The sequence below is a fragment of the Alosa sapidissima genome, chromosome 9, assembly GCF_018492685.1.
Source record: "Alosa sapidissima isolate fAloSap1 chromosome 9, fAloSap1.pri, whole genome shotgun sequence".
Lineage (NCBI taxonomy): Eukaryota > Metazoa > Chordata > Actinopteri > Clupeiformes > Clupeidae > Alosa > Alosa sapidissima.
Genome location: NC_055965.1, coordinates 27760772 through 27775976, shown reverse-complemented (window position 1 = coordinate 27775976; position 15205 = coordinate 27760772). Strand labels below are relative to the sequence as shown.

Here is a 15205-nt window from a genome sequence, read left to right as displayed (position 1 = left end):
ATCATAATAATAATCATAAAAACAATGACAAGTCACAGCCAAAGAAGATACATCAGAAATAAACGGAACCATGGGACCCCGAAACCTATCATACATACAGACAGGGTGACAGAAATTTGCTACATTGCTCTCCACCGTTTATCTCTCCCTCTTTCCTCCACAACAAACAATGAATGAATGAATGAATGAATGAATGAAGACAAAACAAACAAACAAACAAACAAACAAACAAACAAAAGCCCATATCAAGACAGAGGTGTTTACCAACCTCCACCTTCAAAGTGTGACATCCAACAATAAGTGAGTGTGAGAGATTGAGGGACAGTGTGTGTGTGTGTTTGGGGGTGGGGGTAGAGAACGTTGAAGGTAGAGTGGATGATGGTGAACAATGCAAGATGAACCCCCGAGACATTTGTGTGTCTATGCTTTGCCTTTGTTTTTTTTTTTTTTTTTTTTTTTTGTTTTTTTTTTTTTTTAATCCCCTACAGTACCCAATCGTCTTGTAGCTGTGCTATAAATGGATAGATGGGGTTAATAGTGTGTGTGTGTGTGTGTGTGTGTGTGTGTGTAGCAAGCTGTAATCTCCAGCTTTATAAGATAAGTTTCTGTCCCACCGCCCTCAGCTCTCTGATTTGTCATCTGTGCTGGTGGAGTAACACCAGGATTTGGATCATCCTGAACCCCTCTGTGTCGCGGAACATTCGCCTGTGAACTACACTGACCGTCGGAACTCTGGACTTGTGATATCATTGAGACTGTGATGTCATCTGCACTTGGCAACCATGAAGAAAAAACAAACAAACAAAGCGTATCCTGGAAATGTACTTTGACATCACAAAAACATTACCCTAAAGAAGTTCTAGGTCTAGAACGCCCACCCCCCTCACCAAGAATTGATATGTATATTATATTATATACTCTGTGCATCATTCAGCAAAATAACTGGCACAGTTGCCGTCACAACTTGGATAGCTTAAAGAAGGAAGAGGTTGGTTAGCCATGATTTAAGTTCTTATTTGTCTGTATTTACAATGTTACTGTGCGACAGGGAGGACACTGTGCGACAGGGGGACACACATGGAAGGGTATCAGGTAGTTTGGTAAACACAGGAGGTCACAAATGTCAAGCTCCATAGTACCAAGTAACTAGCCTCAAAGTATGAAAGGACTACCTAGCAGAGTACACACTACACATTTGCAGATAGTCTTTGATTTGCTTCCATTTAACGGCGAATGATCTTGCAGCTACAAATCAGATAAAAGTAGAAAAATTGGACGTTTTGCACGACGTTTTGCACAATATCAGTGTCATGAAGAGGAGCTTTTGTTCTACTCAGTTTGTCCTCCACCAACTCTGTTCAGTGTCTGTCAAATACGGCACAGCTTTCTGTGAAAGCCAACTGGCATTGGTCTCATTCTTCTTGTTTGATCAGGTTTAATTATTATCAGATTTGGTCTAAAAAGGAAATTGAATATCTGCGAGGACCCACATTACTGCTGCTAATATTTGTTAGTAAAAATTGAGAAGATGGGAGAAATATTTGAGCTTTTAGTTGGGCATGGCTCGCACAGTAAGCACACTTTGCCCGTTTCTAAATCTCTTCTCTAGATCTGATCAGCTCAACTTGAGTCTAAATCTAGTCTTCATCCCCTCCAAGTCAGGTTGAGAGGATTTCTGTACATTATGTACACTAATCACTAAAACTACGTTCATATTTACACTACGTCCCTCCCATTGAGGAAAATGATGGTACTGTTCTGGGGTCAGTACAGTCCTTCGGTGTTTGTCATTGTACCTTTATGGTGCTTTACTGTTACTGTTCACTGGTAGCAGGAGCGGAGGCGGGGGTGGGTGGGTGGGTGGTGGTGCTGACAGCTTTCGGACAGTGACAGACATTCAGACAAATGGCAAAAAATAATATGTGTGTTTGAGAGAGAGAGAGGAGAGGAAAGCATGATTGTGTGTGGTAAAGGATTGTGTGTGCGTGCGTGTGTGTGTGCGTGCTAACAAATATGCTTCCCTGGGTTAAGACTGTCCGATTGTGAGTCTGGCAACATCAGTATACACCACAAGTGTGCATGTGTAACACTTGTACACAATATGTGTGTGCACGGGTGTGTGTGTGTGCACACATCTCTGTATATTTGTGTGCAACTGCAGCATTTGTATGTGTGTGTGTTTAGCGTATCTATAGTCCTTTATTCATATCATTGTAGTATGCCTTTGCGCATTTTTAGTGTGTGTGTGTGTGTGTGTGAGTGAGTGTGTATGTGACATTTCCATTACCTCATGTGAGCAGCAATGAGTGTGTGTCTGTGTGTGTGTGTGTGTGTGTGTGTGTGTGTGTGTGTGTGTGTGTGTGAGAGAGAGTGTGAGAGATAGTGTGTGTGTGTGTGTGTGTGTGTGTGTGTGTGTGTGATGGTGATGTACCACTAGTAGAAAGAGTAATGAAGAGAACCGAAGTGAGTTGTGGTCACGGCTGTAGTCGAGGTGCAGCAGCACTACACTGTGCTGCGCTGCCCCACCAGACCACAGGGGGGCGCTGTGGGGCCTAGAGGGCGGTGAGGCGGCCGGTCAGGGCAGCCTGCAGCTCGGAGGGGAGGAAGACGCCCAGCTCAGTGATGATGCCACCTGTGATGAGCTGGTGAGGGGTGACATCAAACGCCGGATTCCACACATCTATACCTGTATGGGGGGGGGGGGGGGGAGAGAGAGAGAGAAAAAGTAAGAGAGAGAGAGAAAAAGTAAGAGAGAGAGAGTGAGTCTAAGGTGTATTATTCAGCGAACTCCTTATTCTTTGATTGACTTTTTTTTGGCTCTACAATGCCTTATGCGTCATGTTAATACATAATGTTGAACATTGACAGACAAGATAAGATAGATAGAAAAAATAGATAGAGTAAAGGAATAGTGAGAGGAAACCATGAGAGGGTAGAAAAGCAGGGGGGGCAAGAGAGAAATTATATACAAAGGGAGAGAGAGATGGAGAGAAAGAGAGAGAGAGATGGAGAGAAAGAGAGAGAGAGATGGAGAGGGTGAGAGAGATGGAGGGGGTGAGAGAGATATGGAGAGAAAGAGAGAGAGATGGAGAGGGTGTGAGAGAGAGATAGAGAGAGAGAGAGAGAGAGGGAGTAGTATAAAGAAGACACTGCAGCCTAATGGAAGTCAGGCGGATATTATCATCTCGTTCCGACCAATCAATCTCTTCCCTCCTCACAAGCCCTTTACTCACATGCACTCTCTGTCTAACACACACTCTCACACTCTCTCTCTCTCTCTCTCTCACACACACACTCTCTCTCTCTCTCTCTTACACACACACACACACACTCTCTCTCTCTCTTACACACACACACACACACACACTCTCTCTCTCTCTTACACACACACACACACACACACTCTCTCTCTCTCTCACACACACACACTCTCTCTCTCTCTCTCTCTCTTACACACACACACACACTCTCTCTCTCTCTTACACTTACACACACACACACACACACTCTCTCTCTCTCTCACACACACACACACACACACACACACACACACACACACACACACACACACACACACACACACACACACACACATAAATGTCATGCCTAATGCCAACATGTGACTGTGTCCTCCAGGGTCTCTCCCTCCCAGCATCCTCTGGGGCAAGAGCAGCAATGGCAGCAGATCCCTCCCTCTTTCTCTTTCTCCCTTTTCCCTCTCTCCTCCACCACTATCTCTTATTCCTTCCGTCCCCTCCATCCTCCCCTATTCCTCTAGCTCATCTTCTCCCCCCCCCCCCCTCTCTCTCATTCTCTCTCTCGCTCACATCTTCTCTTCCCCCCCTCTCTCATTCTCTCTCTCTCTCTCTCTGCGCCCCCTCCATCCCTCCCCCAGGGCAGTGGGACTCATCAAAGCTGGTCTTTAATTACTCTAATGTCACCGACATGACACTGCGCTCTCTCTTGCCTTATTACTTCCTTACACCTCCTCATCACCTCCTCAACTCCTCCTCTCTTACACCTCCTCATCTCTTCCTCTTCTCCTCCTCCTCTCTTACACCTCCTCATCTCTTCCTCTTCTCCTCCTCCTCTCTTACACCTCCTCATCTCTTCCTCTTCTCCTCCTCTCCTCCTCCTCTCTTACACCTCCTCCTCCTCCTCATCACCTCCTCTCTTACACCTCCTCATCTCTTCCTCTTCTCCTCCTCCTCTCTTACACCTCCTCCTCATCTCTTACACCTCCTCCTCTCCTCATCACCTCCTCAACTCCTCCTCTCTTACACCTCCTCATCTCTTCCTCATCTCCTCCTCCTCATCTCCTCCTCCTCTCTTACACCTCATCTCCTCCTCCTCTCACACCTCATCTCCTCCTCCTCCTCCTCTCTTACACCTCCTCCTCCTCCTCATCACCTCCTCCTCTCTTACACCTCCTCATCTCCTCCTCCTCCTCTCTTACACCTCCTCATCTCCTCCTCCTCTCACACCTCATCTCCTCCTCCTCCTCCTCTCTTACACCTCCTCCTCCCCTCCTCCTCTCTTACACCTCCTCCTCCTCCTCATCACCTCCTCCTCTCTTACACCTCCTCCTCTCCTCCTCCTCTCTTACACCTCCATCTCCTCTGCCTCCTTCTCCTCCTCTCTTACACCTCCTCTCCTCCTCTTCTCTACTCAGTCTTCCACTCACCCCGTTTTTCCTTTTCTTTGTCTCACTGCAATACCTTCACTTTTCCTCCCACACTCATCTGTGTGTGTGTGTGTGTGTGTGTGTGTGAGATGCTTTTGTGTAAGGTGTCTGTAAGGTGTGCATTAGTTTCCTTTTGACTGATTATAAAGGAATCTTTAAAGTCAAAGTATCTCTCTATCTCTCTCTCATACTGTACATATGAACAACTATCGGTACAAGAGAACAATCATAATCCTGTGCAGTGTGTGTGTGTGTGTGTGTGTTTCTCTCGCCTCCCTCTCTCTCCCTCCCCCTCCACCTCTCAAACAAATTAATTAAAAATGAAGTGCTTTTTCAAGATTTCTTTGTCGAGTGTCCCGACGTTTAGGTTGGAAGATGTAAACGGAATCGTACAAAGTCCCTCTTCAACAGGGCAGTCTACAGGAAGTACAGGAATAGGATGACACTTTATTCTGCTAATCACGGGCTGTGCTCCAATTGACATACTTCTGTACTTACAATACCTAATATGGTATACAGAAGTATGTGAATTGGAACTCTGATTCCACACTTTCACTCTGTCTCTGCATGATTATTTTATTTCGTACAGTAAAGACTATTGTTATGTGCATTTTTGTGAGCAAAATTGAAAAATCTCTCTCTTCACTTTCTTTCTTTTTTTGTTTTTACCCCTAAATTACCCTTCAACCCATTATCTTCCTCTCTCCCTTCTCATTTGCTTTCCTCTCTCTTTCCTCTCCTCTCTTTCTTTCCTCTCCTCTCTTTCTTTCATCTCTCTCTTTCTTCATTCATCTTCTCCCTTTCCTCTCCTCTCTCTCCTTTTCTCTCTCTCTCTCACCCTCTCTCTCTCCTTTTTTCTTTCTTTCTCTCTCTCTCTCTCTCTCTCTCGTGCGCCATCACTCTTCGGTCTTTTCTTCACATGCATTTCAGAGCAATGCATTATTCAGCGGCTCCAGCAGCTGCTACTTTCTAAAGTGAGCAACACACACACACACACACACACACACACACACACACACACACACACACACACACACACACACACAGGAGTACAGTATACTTTGAGAGTGGTTGGTTCATCTGAGAGTGTCACTCTATTGCTGTCAGACGAACATCTTTTCCACACAAAAGTGAAGTGCTCTGAAATAGCTGCAGAGAAGATTCTATTCAATGTGTGCGGTCACAAAACAGACACACAGATACACACACACACACACACAAAACAGACACACACACACACACACACACACACAAAACAGACACACACACAAACACACACACACACACAAAACCTCCACACACACTGCGGTCATGAAGTTCATGAACCCTTTGAACCAAGAAGTTTCCATGAGATGTAGGTATTATATAATCTCCCTCTCTCTCACACACACACACACACACCTGGCGCGGCGACTGGGATTCCGTTGATGCTGGTGAGCTCCTCGGCCGGGCGCTGCTCGATCACGATGTCACGTCCACTCTCCAGGCTCAGGTCGCACGATGTGCTTGGCGCCGCCACGTAGAACGGAATCCCATGGTGCTTTGCGGCGATGGCCAGCTGGTACGTGCCGATCTTGTTGGCTGTGTCGCCGTTGGCGACTACTCGGTCAGCCCCGACGACCACAGCTATAGGCGTGGGAGAGAGGTTGCGGTCATTGACTTTATATAATAATGCACGCACATGTAAGTATTTCAACAGGTGCCAGACAATTAAATAACCAAAAAGAAAATATCCACATGCTGTTTTTATTTTTGCTCCCAAAGGTGATTTAATTGTACAATATTTTGATCACTCTGGATAAATCTGACAAAGATTGTGGGAGCCCATAAGACAGTGTACAGTTTGTCCTTACCAAGAACTTCAGAAAATGAGACTTTCCAGGAAAACGTGTATTAAATAATAAATTGATAAATTAATACAAAAATACACTTGAGACTTTGACAAAGTTAGAAATAAAGTGGTTTCTTACTTTCAATAAAGGATCCTCACAAACTATGCATTCTATCTGACCAACACGAAAAGTCACACTTCAGTCTACTAACTTCAGTGTTAAAAGTGACACACACACACACAAACACACACGGTCGTACCGGTGATGCCCTTCTCCCTCATGGTGAGCGCGGCCATGCTGTCGGTGATGAGCGTGGCGGGGAAGCCCTCGGCCACGGCCTCGTACGCCGTCAGCCGCGCGCCCTGGTTGTACGGCCGAGTCTCCGTGCAGTAGACACGCTTCAGACGGCCCAGCGAGTGCAGGGAGCGCACCACACCTAACACACACACACACAGAGTGTGTTAATACAAAAAGAAAAACATACACACACATTCAAAACACACAAGACACACAGAGTCAAGGAGTAGCTGAGAAGCTGGCTTCTTTAGGTGGCTACCAGTACACTTTGGCTATTGTGAAATCTGTCTGCTTAGAGTGCGTTATGTCAGGTGTGTATACTGAAGACACAATTTGTATATATCTCCAGTTATAAATAAATATACTGCTCAAAAAATTAAGGGAACACTTACAGTTTTCCACAATTGTTAAAACACATTTTTTGAAACCTTCCACCCTTTTCTCCATTCTCAAACTACATTCACAGAGTGTCTGACAGTTTTTTCAAAATAAAACACTTGCCTCAAAAGTTTTACTTGTGCTCAAAACCAAACAGTGTCAGAGTACCGATCCAGTGTTTGAAGTGTTCCCTTATTTTTTTTGAGCAGTATATATATTCATTTTTTCCTGAATCTACGCCACCACTGCTACCCTCTATCGATTTGCTGAATTTAATTACGATCAATTCAAAAATATACTTCATTTTTATAGCAAAATCACAACGATTGGAAACTGCTTCAGATTAGTGTTTCACAGTGACTTAATTTCAGCCCAGAGTGACGGCATCAGAACCACACCGAGATCAGGCCCAAATCTGGCCTGAGTCTGGGCCAGGACCGTTTCCATGCCAACCGCTCTCTCAAACGCTACTCCACTCTTGGCATCTCCAGTGTGTGGCAGGTGAGAACGCCGACAGTGATAATGAATGCAGAGCAAATGTGTGTGTGTGTGTGTCATCATCATGGTGAGAAACTCCACTCAGGTGTGGGTGGATGACAACTATACACACACACAAACACACCCACCCACCAACCCACCCACAGGTACACACACGCGCACACACACACACACACGCACGCACACACACACACACGTACCGAGTGCGGTGCCGTATCCGGCGGTGGCGAGTGATCCGGTGTTGCAGTGCGTGAGAATGCTGACCGAGTCCCTCGGCACGCCGGACAGGATGTGCTGGGCACCGAAATTCCCGATCTTTCGGTTGTCACTCACGTCCCGCTCCAGCATCTCCTCGATCCAGCCAATCGCGCTGCAGAGGAGGCGGGGACAAGCAGAGTGAAAGGTGAGACACCGACATCTCATTGGTGGATACATCTGTCAAGCCCCCTGCATTCACATGCATAGATGCCCTCCCATCTTTCTGCTTTGGTTGTTTCCATTCAGCTGGTTCATAAACAGTAAGACCAAGAATAGTTATTGTTGTTGAAATATTGTTTATTTTTGTTGAAATACCACCTCTCTCTCTCTCTCTCTCTCTCTCTCTCTCTCTCTCTCTTTTTTAGTTATTCCTCCCACATTTACCCCCCCCCTGTCCATCCCCCTCCTCCCCCCCCCACCCCACCCCCCCGTTGCATTGTGGGGTCCTGACTCACAGCTCTGTGCTATCATCTGTAATTTACCTCTCCTCTCATCTCTCCTCTCATCTTTTCATCTCTACGCTTTACCTCTCCTCTCCCATGGCTCCTCTATCCCTCTATCTGTCTCCTCATCTCCCTCTGCCTCTCTCTCTCTCTCTCCCTCTAGGATTCATTTTCAAGCGTTCAAAGTTGCCGACAGTGTTGTACAAAACCAGGGGGAATGAGAGGTATAGGATAACTCCCCCCCCCTCCCCTCCCTCCACATATCCGAGAGATTCTTTTGTTTGCCACCTCCTCATAGTCATCACAATCTTTACTGGGAAAGATCATTTTCACTCCTAGTTCCCTTTCTCTCTTTCTCTCTCTCCTTCACTCTCCTCATCCCCCCATTCATCCAGCCAGCCATCAGCTAATGCACAAACCCTTCCTATATCACTCCCTAACTCAATGATCTCTCTCTCTCTCTCTCTCTTTCTCTCTCATACTTTCATCCATTCATCCATCCATCCCTCCTCTCCCTCACCTGTCAGAGTGCCTCTCCTCTCTCTATCCCTCTCTTTCTCATCGGTCTCCGAGTGTCTCTCCGCTGTTTCCATGCTATCGTTCTCACAGCACTCCTACTCTTCTATACTCATCCCTCCCTCCCTCCCTCCCTCCCTCCCTCCCTCACCTGTCTCGGAGTGCCTCTCCGCTCTTCTCCATGCTCTCGTTCTCGCTGAACTCCATGAGTTCGCGGGCGGCGCGGCCCATGTTGACGGCGGTGGGCCGGGCCGAGGTCAGGTGGCACAGCGACTCGCGGATGAAAGCCAGGGGGTCGTCGCCGCCGGCGCCCGCACGCAGCTCCACCGCCAGGCTCAGGCAGCCCACGATGGCGATGGCAGGAGCGCCGCGCACCTACGGAGGGAGGGAGAGAGGGATGAGAGGAGAGAAGAGAGGGAGGAGGAGGAGGAAGAGGAGGAGGGAGAGAGGGAGGGAGAGAGGGAGGAGAGGAGGAGGGAGAGAGCGAGGGAGAGAGGGAGGAGAGGAGGAGGAGGAGGAGGAGGGAGAGAGAGAGGAGGTAGAGGGAGAGAGAGAGGAGGAGGAGGAGGAGGGAGAGAGAGAGAGGAGGTAGAGGGAGAGAGAGGAGGAGGGGAGGGAGGAGAGGAGGAGGACAGAGGGAGAGAGAGGAGGAGGAGGAGGGAGAGAGGGAGGACAGGAGGAGGGAGAGAGAGAGAAGAGGGGAGATGAGAGGGAGGGAAGGAGGGAGTTAGGGAGAGAGAGAGAGGAAGAGGGGGAGAGATAGAGGGGAAAGAGGGAACGAGAGAGAGGGGAGATGAGAGAGGGAGGGAAAGAGGGAGAGGGAGAGAAAGGAAGAGGGGGAGGCAGAAAGAGAAAGAGGAGAGAGCGAGAGAAAAAGAGAGAAGAATGAGAAGAGAATAAGGGGAAGAGAGAGAGGGAGATATGGAGAGGAGGGGAGGTCACTTGTTTATTAAATCACTCTTCAATTCATTCCCATTACATTGCTACTAAAGCATGATTTAGAGGGGCTGGATTGGTGCAGTGTTTTGTTACATTTTCCAAAGAGAGAGCACAGATCATCGCCAAGGTCAATAATCCACTTTCGTCAAAAATTCTCTCGTGATGTTACAGAAAGTGAAAAAAAAGAGAGAGAGAGACCCTTTCAACAATAAAAACAAAAACAATGCTTGAACGTTCTATTTGGTTCCCAATTTACTTCCTCTACATTAAGATAACATAATGGAATGTTAAAAAGGAAGTCTTGTGGGGCCAACTATGATGCTGATAATGGAACTCTTGAAAGGGTCTATAGCCTAAACGACAGCGTGGTCTGAGTGTGGAAGAGAGCACAGCCAGAGCGAGACACAGGAGAAGCCAAATTGATTTCTGATTTATGAGGTAAATCCAATAAGACTATCCTGCTAAGGAGCCCCCACCCTCTCCCAAAAACTCACTGCAAAAGAACACAAATCACTTACAGCTCGTCCACAAGGACCGTTATTGGCATGACAACGGCCGACTCGTGTTTCGAGACACTCTCTTGTTTCACTGTTGTTGCCATTATTCTACTGTTGCAATGTCTCAGAATTAAGTCAGAGAGAAAGAGAGTGCAGAAAGAGAGACAGAGAGAGAAAGACAGAGAGAGAGAGAGAAAGTAGGACAGAGAGAGAGAGAGAGAGAGAGAGAGAGATGGACTCAGGGAGTTGAATATAATTTTCTGAAAGTGAATATAAAACGACGAGCTGTTAATGCTCCTTATGCTGGATGTAGGATTTGGATTAGCTCGTCGCGCGACAAAAACTCCAGCCGCCTAAGCCAAGCTTGAGTGAGAGCGAAGGGGGGATCCCCACGAAACGGAGAGGATCCCCAGCGGATTAGTGACAGGTCTGGACTGGAACAAAAAGTGTCAGCAGCTTCCTGAACTCTCGACCTCGACACTGAGGGTGTTTTGCGATCAACAGAGAATTGGCTTTTGGACGGGTTATGTTTAATATTCTTTGAACCTTAGTGCGCCAGTCCACATTTCGACCAGTATTGAACGGAATAGAGGATGCGTCATCAACATATGGTGTAGTATGCATTACGGACCTGTCGAATGGCACACCCGTTTTGGTTAACAGGGAAAACAAAAATTTGGTGCCAGCTCCGAACCATCTTTTCAGGTTTCCAAACCGACAAAATTTTGGTCGATTTGCTTGAAACAGTTCAACATCTGGTGAGTGAACCAGATTGGACACAGCTCTCTGTTAGTGGAAAAGGCCTCTGTGACAACCTGACCTGAGGAGGATTCTTTTTACTCAAAAAAAAGGCTAAAAGGTGCTTCTCAGGCCTCCAGTGAGGACACATCACATAAACAACTTCAGGACACATCACATACTGTAAACGTCTTAACATAAACGACTTAAGCCAGCACACATCTTACAAATGTCTTAAGACAGGACACACATTCCATTCTTTCTTTCCTTCTTCACCCTCGAATTAAACTCTTGAGCTCCAGATTTTTTACTATGGCACACCAAAGCTGTAGTAGAACTGTTGCGCCCCTGTGCCTTGCAGTGGCAGTGTAACAGTAGCCTCAGCGTGGTGCATGGGCAGAATCAGCTCCGCTGGTGTGAATAAAAGCCATGGCGTATTGTAACTGCCTGTGAGCGTCCAGCTGTGGCGTAGTACTGAGTGCTCCCTGTCCACAATGTCCATGTTCAGTCATATTTCTCGTTCGTAATGCAGAGTGACGTGAGTGACAAACAAATAGAAACTGGGCGTCTGACAACGGCTCTGCTCAAATTGCCGTGCCACATCGCACTGCGCAGCGCGGTGAGAATGTGTCGCGTCGCATGCGGATAGGACATTCCAATTGAAAGCAATGTAAATGTAATGTAAACGCTCACTCGAATCGCTTTGCAGATAGGACATGTTGTAAGGCTCACATTTTTTTCAGCACACTGGAGCTCACTATGTTTTTGTGTGTCGTCTTTTATCTACCACTAGATTTGAATTAAATATGTATTTATTTAACTCATATTTTTGATACTCCCTGTTGAGTCATAGCAATAACATAGCAGAACATGTTACAGTATTGTAACATTGTGTGGTGCAAGAGTGTCCGCTACTTTAAAAGCCAAACTGTCCCATCAAATAATAAAAAAAAACTGCTCAAAGATTGTACGCCTACCTTTTCAGACCCTCCATACATCAGCCATTAAACCGCAGATACAGGGTGTCACAGGGTCAGGCTGAAGCTCCTCTTCGAGCACCACTACCCTAGCTTAATACTGAACTAAATCAAGGGATACTTATCTTTTGCCTGCTGTGATTGCTGTGTATTTGTATTACGTAGTCAACTGTAATCTGTAGATAACATGCACTTATCTAACTCATATGTCTAAGTACTAAGTCATTATGGACTGTATGAGTCTTATGCCATGTATTTACACTGTTCACAAATGGAGCTGCTATGACAGCAGTGTGTTATTTATCTATCCATCTATCTGTCTGTCTGTCTGTCTGTCTGTCTGTCTATCTGTCTGTCTATATGTATGTCTGTCTGTCTATATAAAATATAGTTATATATTTCTTATCCATCACAGTGTATTGCTTCTTGAGGACCCATCCATGACTTTGGTACTGTTGGCATTTTGACCTACAAACATGCATGCCAGAAACAGAGTGCACGAGCACGCACACAAATATGGACCCTTTCAAGAGAGTTCCATTATCAGCATCATAGTGGACCCTTTCAAGAGAGTTCCATTATCAGCATCATAGTTGGCCCCACAAGACTTCCTTTTTAACATTCCATATGTTATCTTAATGCAGAGGAAGTAGATTGGGGCCCAAATAGAACGTTCAAGCATTGTTTTTGTTTACCTTGTTGAAAGGGTCTATACACCTGAAGCTGAGTTCTGATTTGACATATGTACTGGCCTACTGGTTAGCACTTTGGACTTGCAACCAGAGGGTTGCTGGTTCGAACCCTGTCCAGTAGGAACGGCTGAAGTGCCCTTGAGCAAGGCACCTAACCCCTCACTGCTCCCCGAGCGCCGCCGTTGTAGCAGGCAGCTCACTGCGCCGTGATTAATGTGTGCTTCACCTCACTGTGTGCTGTGTGTGTTTCACTAATTCACAAATTGGGATAAACGCAGAGACCAAATTTCCCTCACGGGATCAAAAGAGTATATATACTATACTCTATACACACACACACACACACACACACACACACACACACACACACACACACACACACACCTGAAGCTGAGCTCTGGTTTGACATATGAACACACACACACACACACACACACAGACACACACACACACACACACACACACACACTTCATCACAGCTGCTGCTGACACCAGCAGGTAGAACATTTATTTCATACACACACAAACACAACTTACCAGACCATGATCAAAGACCTGATTGATAGACCCTTCAAAATCATAAGCCCTCTAACAAATTATTCTAACCACACACACACATCTAACAGACATGCTTACACACGTGCATACACACTTAAACATATACATACACGCCTAACCTCTACTGACATCCTTACACACACACACACACACACTTACACACAAGTATACATACCTCTAACATATGCACACATGTGAACAAAACACACAAAGAGACAGAGACACAGACACACACACACACACACACACACACACACATAGAGTATAGTGGTAGTGACAATAGCAATGACATCAGCTGATGGTGAGGTAATCGTTTGAAGTTGTCGCCCCCTTCGAGAGTGGGTGGCAGAGATTCATTCGCTCATCATGACATCACCACACGTGTATGTGTATGTGTGTGTGTATGCATGTGTGATACCTGAGTGTGTGTGTGTGTGTGTATGCGTGTGTGATGCCTGAGTGTGTGTGTGTGTATGCATGTGTGATACCTGAGTGTGTGTGTGTGATACCTGAGTGTGTGTATCTGTGTGTGTTTGTGTGTGTGTCTGCGTGCCTCTGCACTGTGTTTGTGTGTTTGTGTGTGTGTTTGTGTGTGTGCGTGTGCGTGTGTGTGTGTGTGTGTGTGTGTCTGTGTGAGTTCAGCCCATTCAAGAGTGGGTGGTGGTCAGAGAGTTTACTCGATATGATATCAGCTCTTCCTCTCTCTCTCTCTCTCTACAGAGACCATGGCAGCACCTCCGCCTGCTAATGAATGCAGCTCCTGAACTTTCACACAAGCAAAGTGTGTGTGTGCGTGTGTTTCTAAGAGTGAAACTTTAGATGTATGTGTGTGGCTTAGAAAGAGTGTTACTTTCACAGTGGATATGTGTGTGTAGACAGTGCAGTGTGTGTGTGTGTGTGTGTGTGACCCTTCCATCACCTCTCTCTCTAATTGCCAGTGCTCGGGTATGGCAGGCAAATTTAATGAAGAAGCACTTCTAAGCTTTGATACTTATTAATGAAGAGTCTGCTATCTTAGAGGAGAGAGAGAGAGGGGGGAGAGGGAGAGAGATGCTCAGTGGCTCTGGGCTTTGGCCTTTGTTCTGCTAACAGACAAAACATCATGTACAAGCGCACACAAGGTTTTCAGTGGAACATATGCAATGTATAACGGAGAGCTAATGTGACAATCTGTTGCCTTGTCGGTCCATAATGGTGTGAAACAGTCATTAAAGCGGGGAGAGTGCCCTGAACCGCATGAGCGGCAGCAACAAAAAAAAGGCGGAAATCGGAGAGGTTATCAATAATTCATCTCGCAGATTTTTCACCCTCGGTGCTATAACTGTTTGCCAAACCAACCGTTCTTTATGGCTCCCCGCTGCGAGTTACCTGGCCGAGCAATCTGTCCGTAGCATTAGTTAACCTGGACACGATTAAACATTTATAAGGCGCCTATCCCCGTTCGCTCATCATGAGCACGCGTTGCACCGCACCGCACCGGAGCGCATTGCCTACCGGAGCCTCGGGCTGTCATCAGCCCAGAGAGAGGGCGTGAATCCGGTTTGTCTACGGAGCCTATATCCACTTGCAGTTTCTAATCTCTTAAAATAGACAGACCTACTACTAGCCGACCAAACAACTAGGCTACATAGCCATTATTTACAATAATAACGAACATGACTTGGCTTTTATTCTTTGAAATGTAACCATGATGGCCATGCGCATCATAACAAACACCCAGTTTGCGTGGCGCACATTGAGTCCGAATAGATCGATAACTGCATGCTTGCGAAGGTTGCCCTTGACAAGAGTACACCAGCCCTACAAGCTTGTGATGCTTGTGATGCTTGGCGATCCTGCACTGCTATGCAAATGATCAACTAGACGTGCACACACACACACACACACACACACACGGC

At 46.4% G+C, this 15205-nt stretch overlaps 2 protein-coding genes across 3 annotated transcripts in view; both read right to left on the bottom strand.

Moving 5' to 3' along the window:
* The window catches only part of LOC121719390 (NACHT, LRR and PYD domains-containing protein 12-like), a 705660-nt gene that overhangs the window by 129598 nt on the left and 560857 nt on the right, over positions 1–15205 (bottom strand). The gene's annotated exons all lie outside the window — the stretch shown is intronic.
* Positions 2170–15205, bottom strand: part of mri1 (methylthioribose-1-phosphate isomerase 1) — a 14219-nt gene continuing 1183 nt past the window's right edge. For both annotated transcript variants that reach the window (XM_042105256.1, XM_042105257.1), the window contains exons 3-7: positions 9058–9281; positions 7890–8059; positions 6776–6952; positions 6086–6310; positions 2170–2686 (exon numbers count right to left, since the gene is read on the bottom strand). In XM_042105256.1, coding sequence (XP_041961190.1) covers positions 2553–2686; positions 6086–6310; positions 6776–6952; positions 7890–8059; positions 9058–9281 — 930 coding nt within the window. In that variant the 3' untranslated portion in view covers positions 2170–2552. The remainder of the gene's footprint in view (positions 2687–6085; positions 6311–6775; positions 6953–7889; positions 8060–9057; positions 9282–15205) is intronic.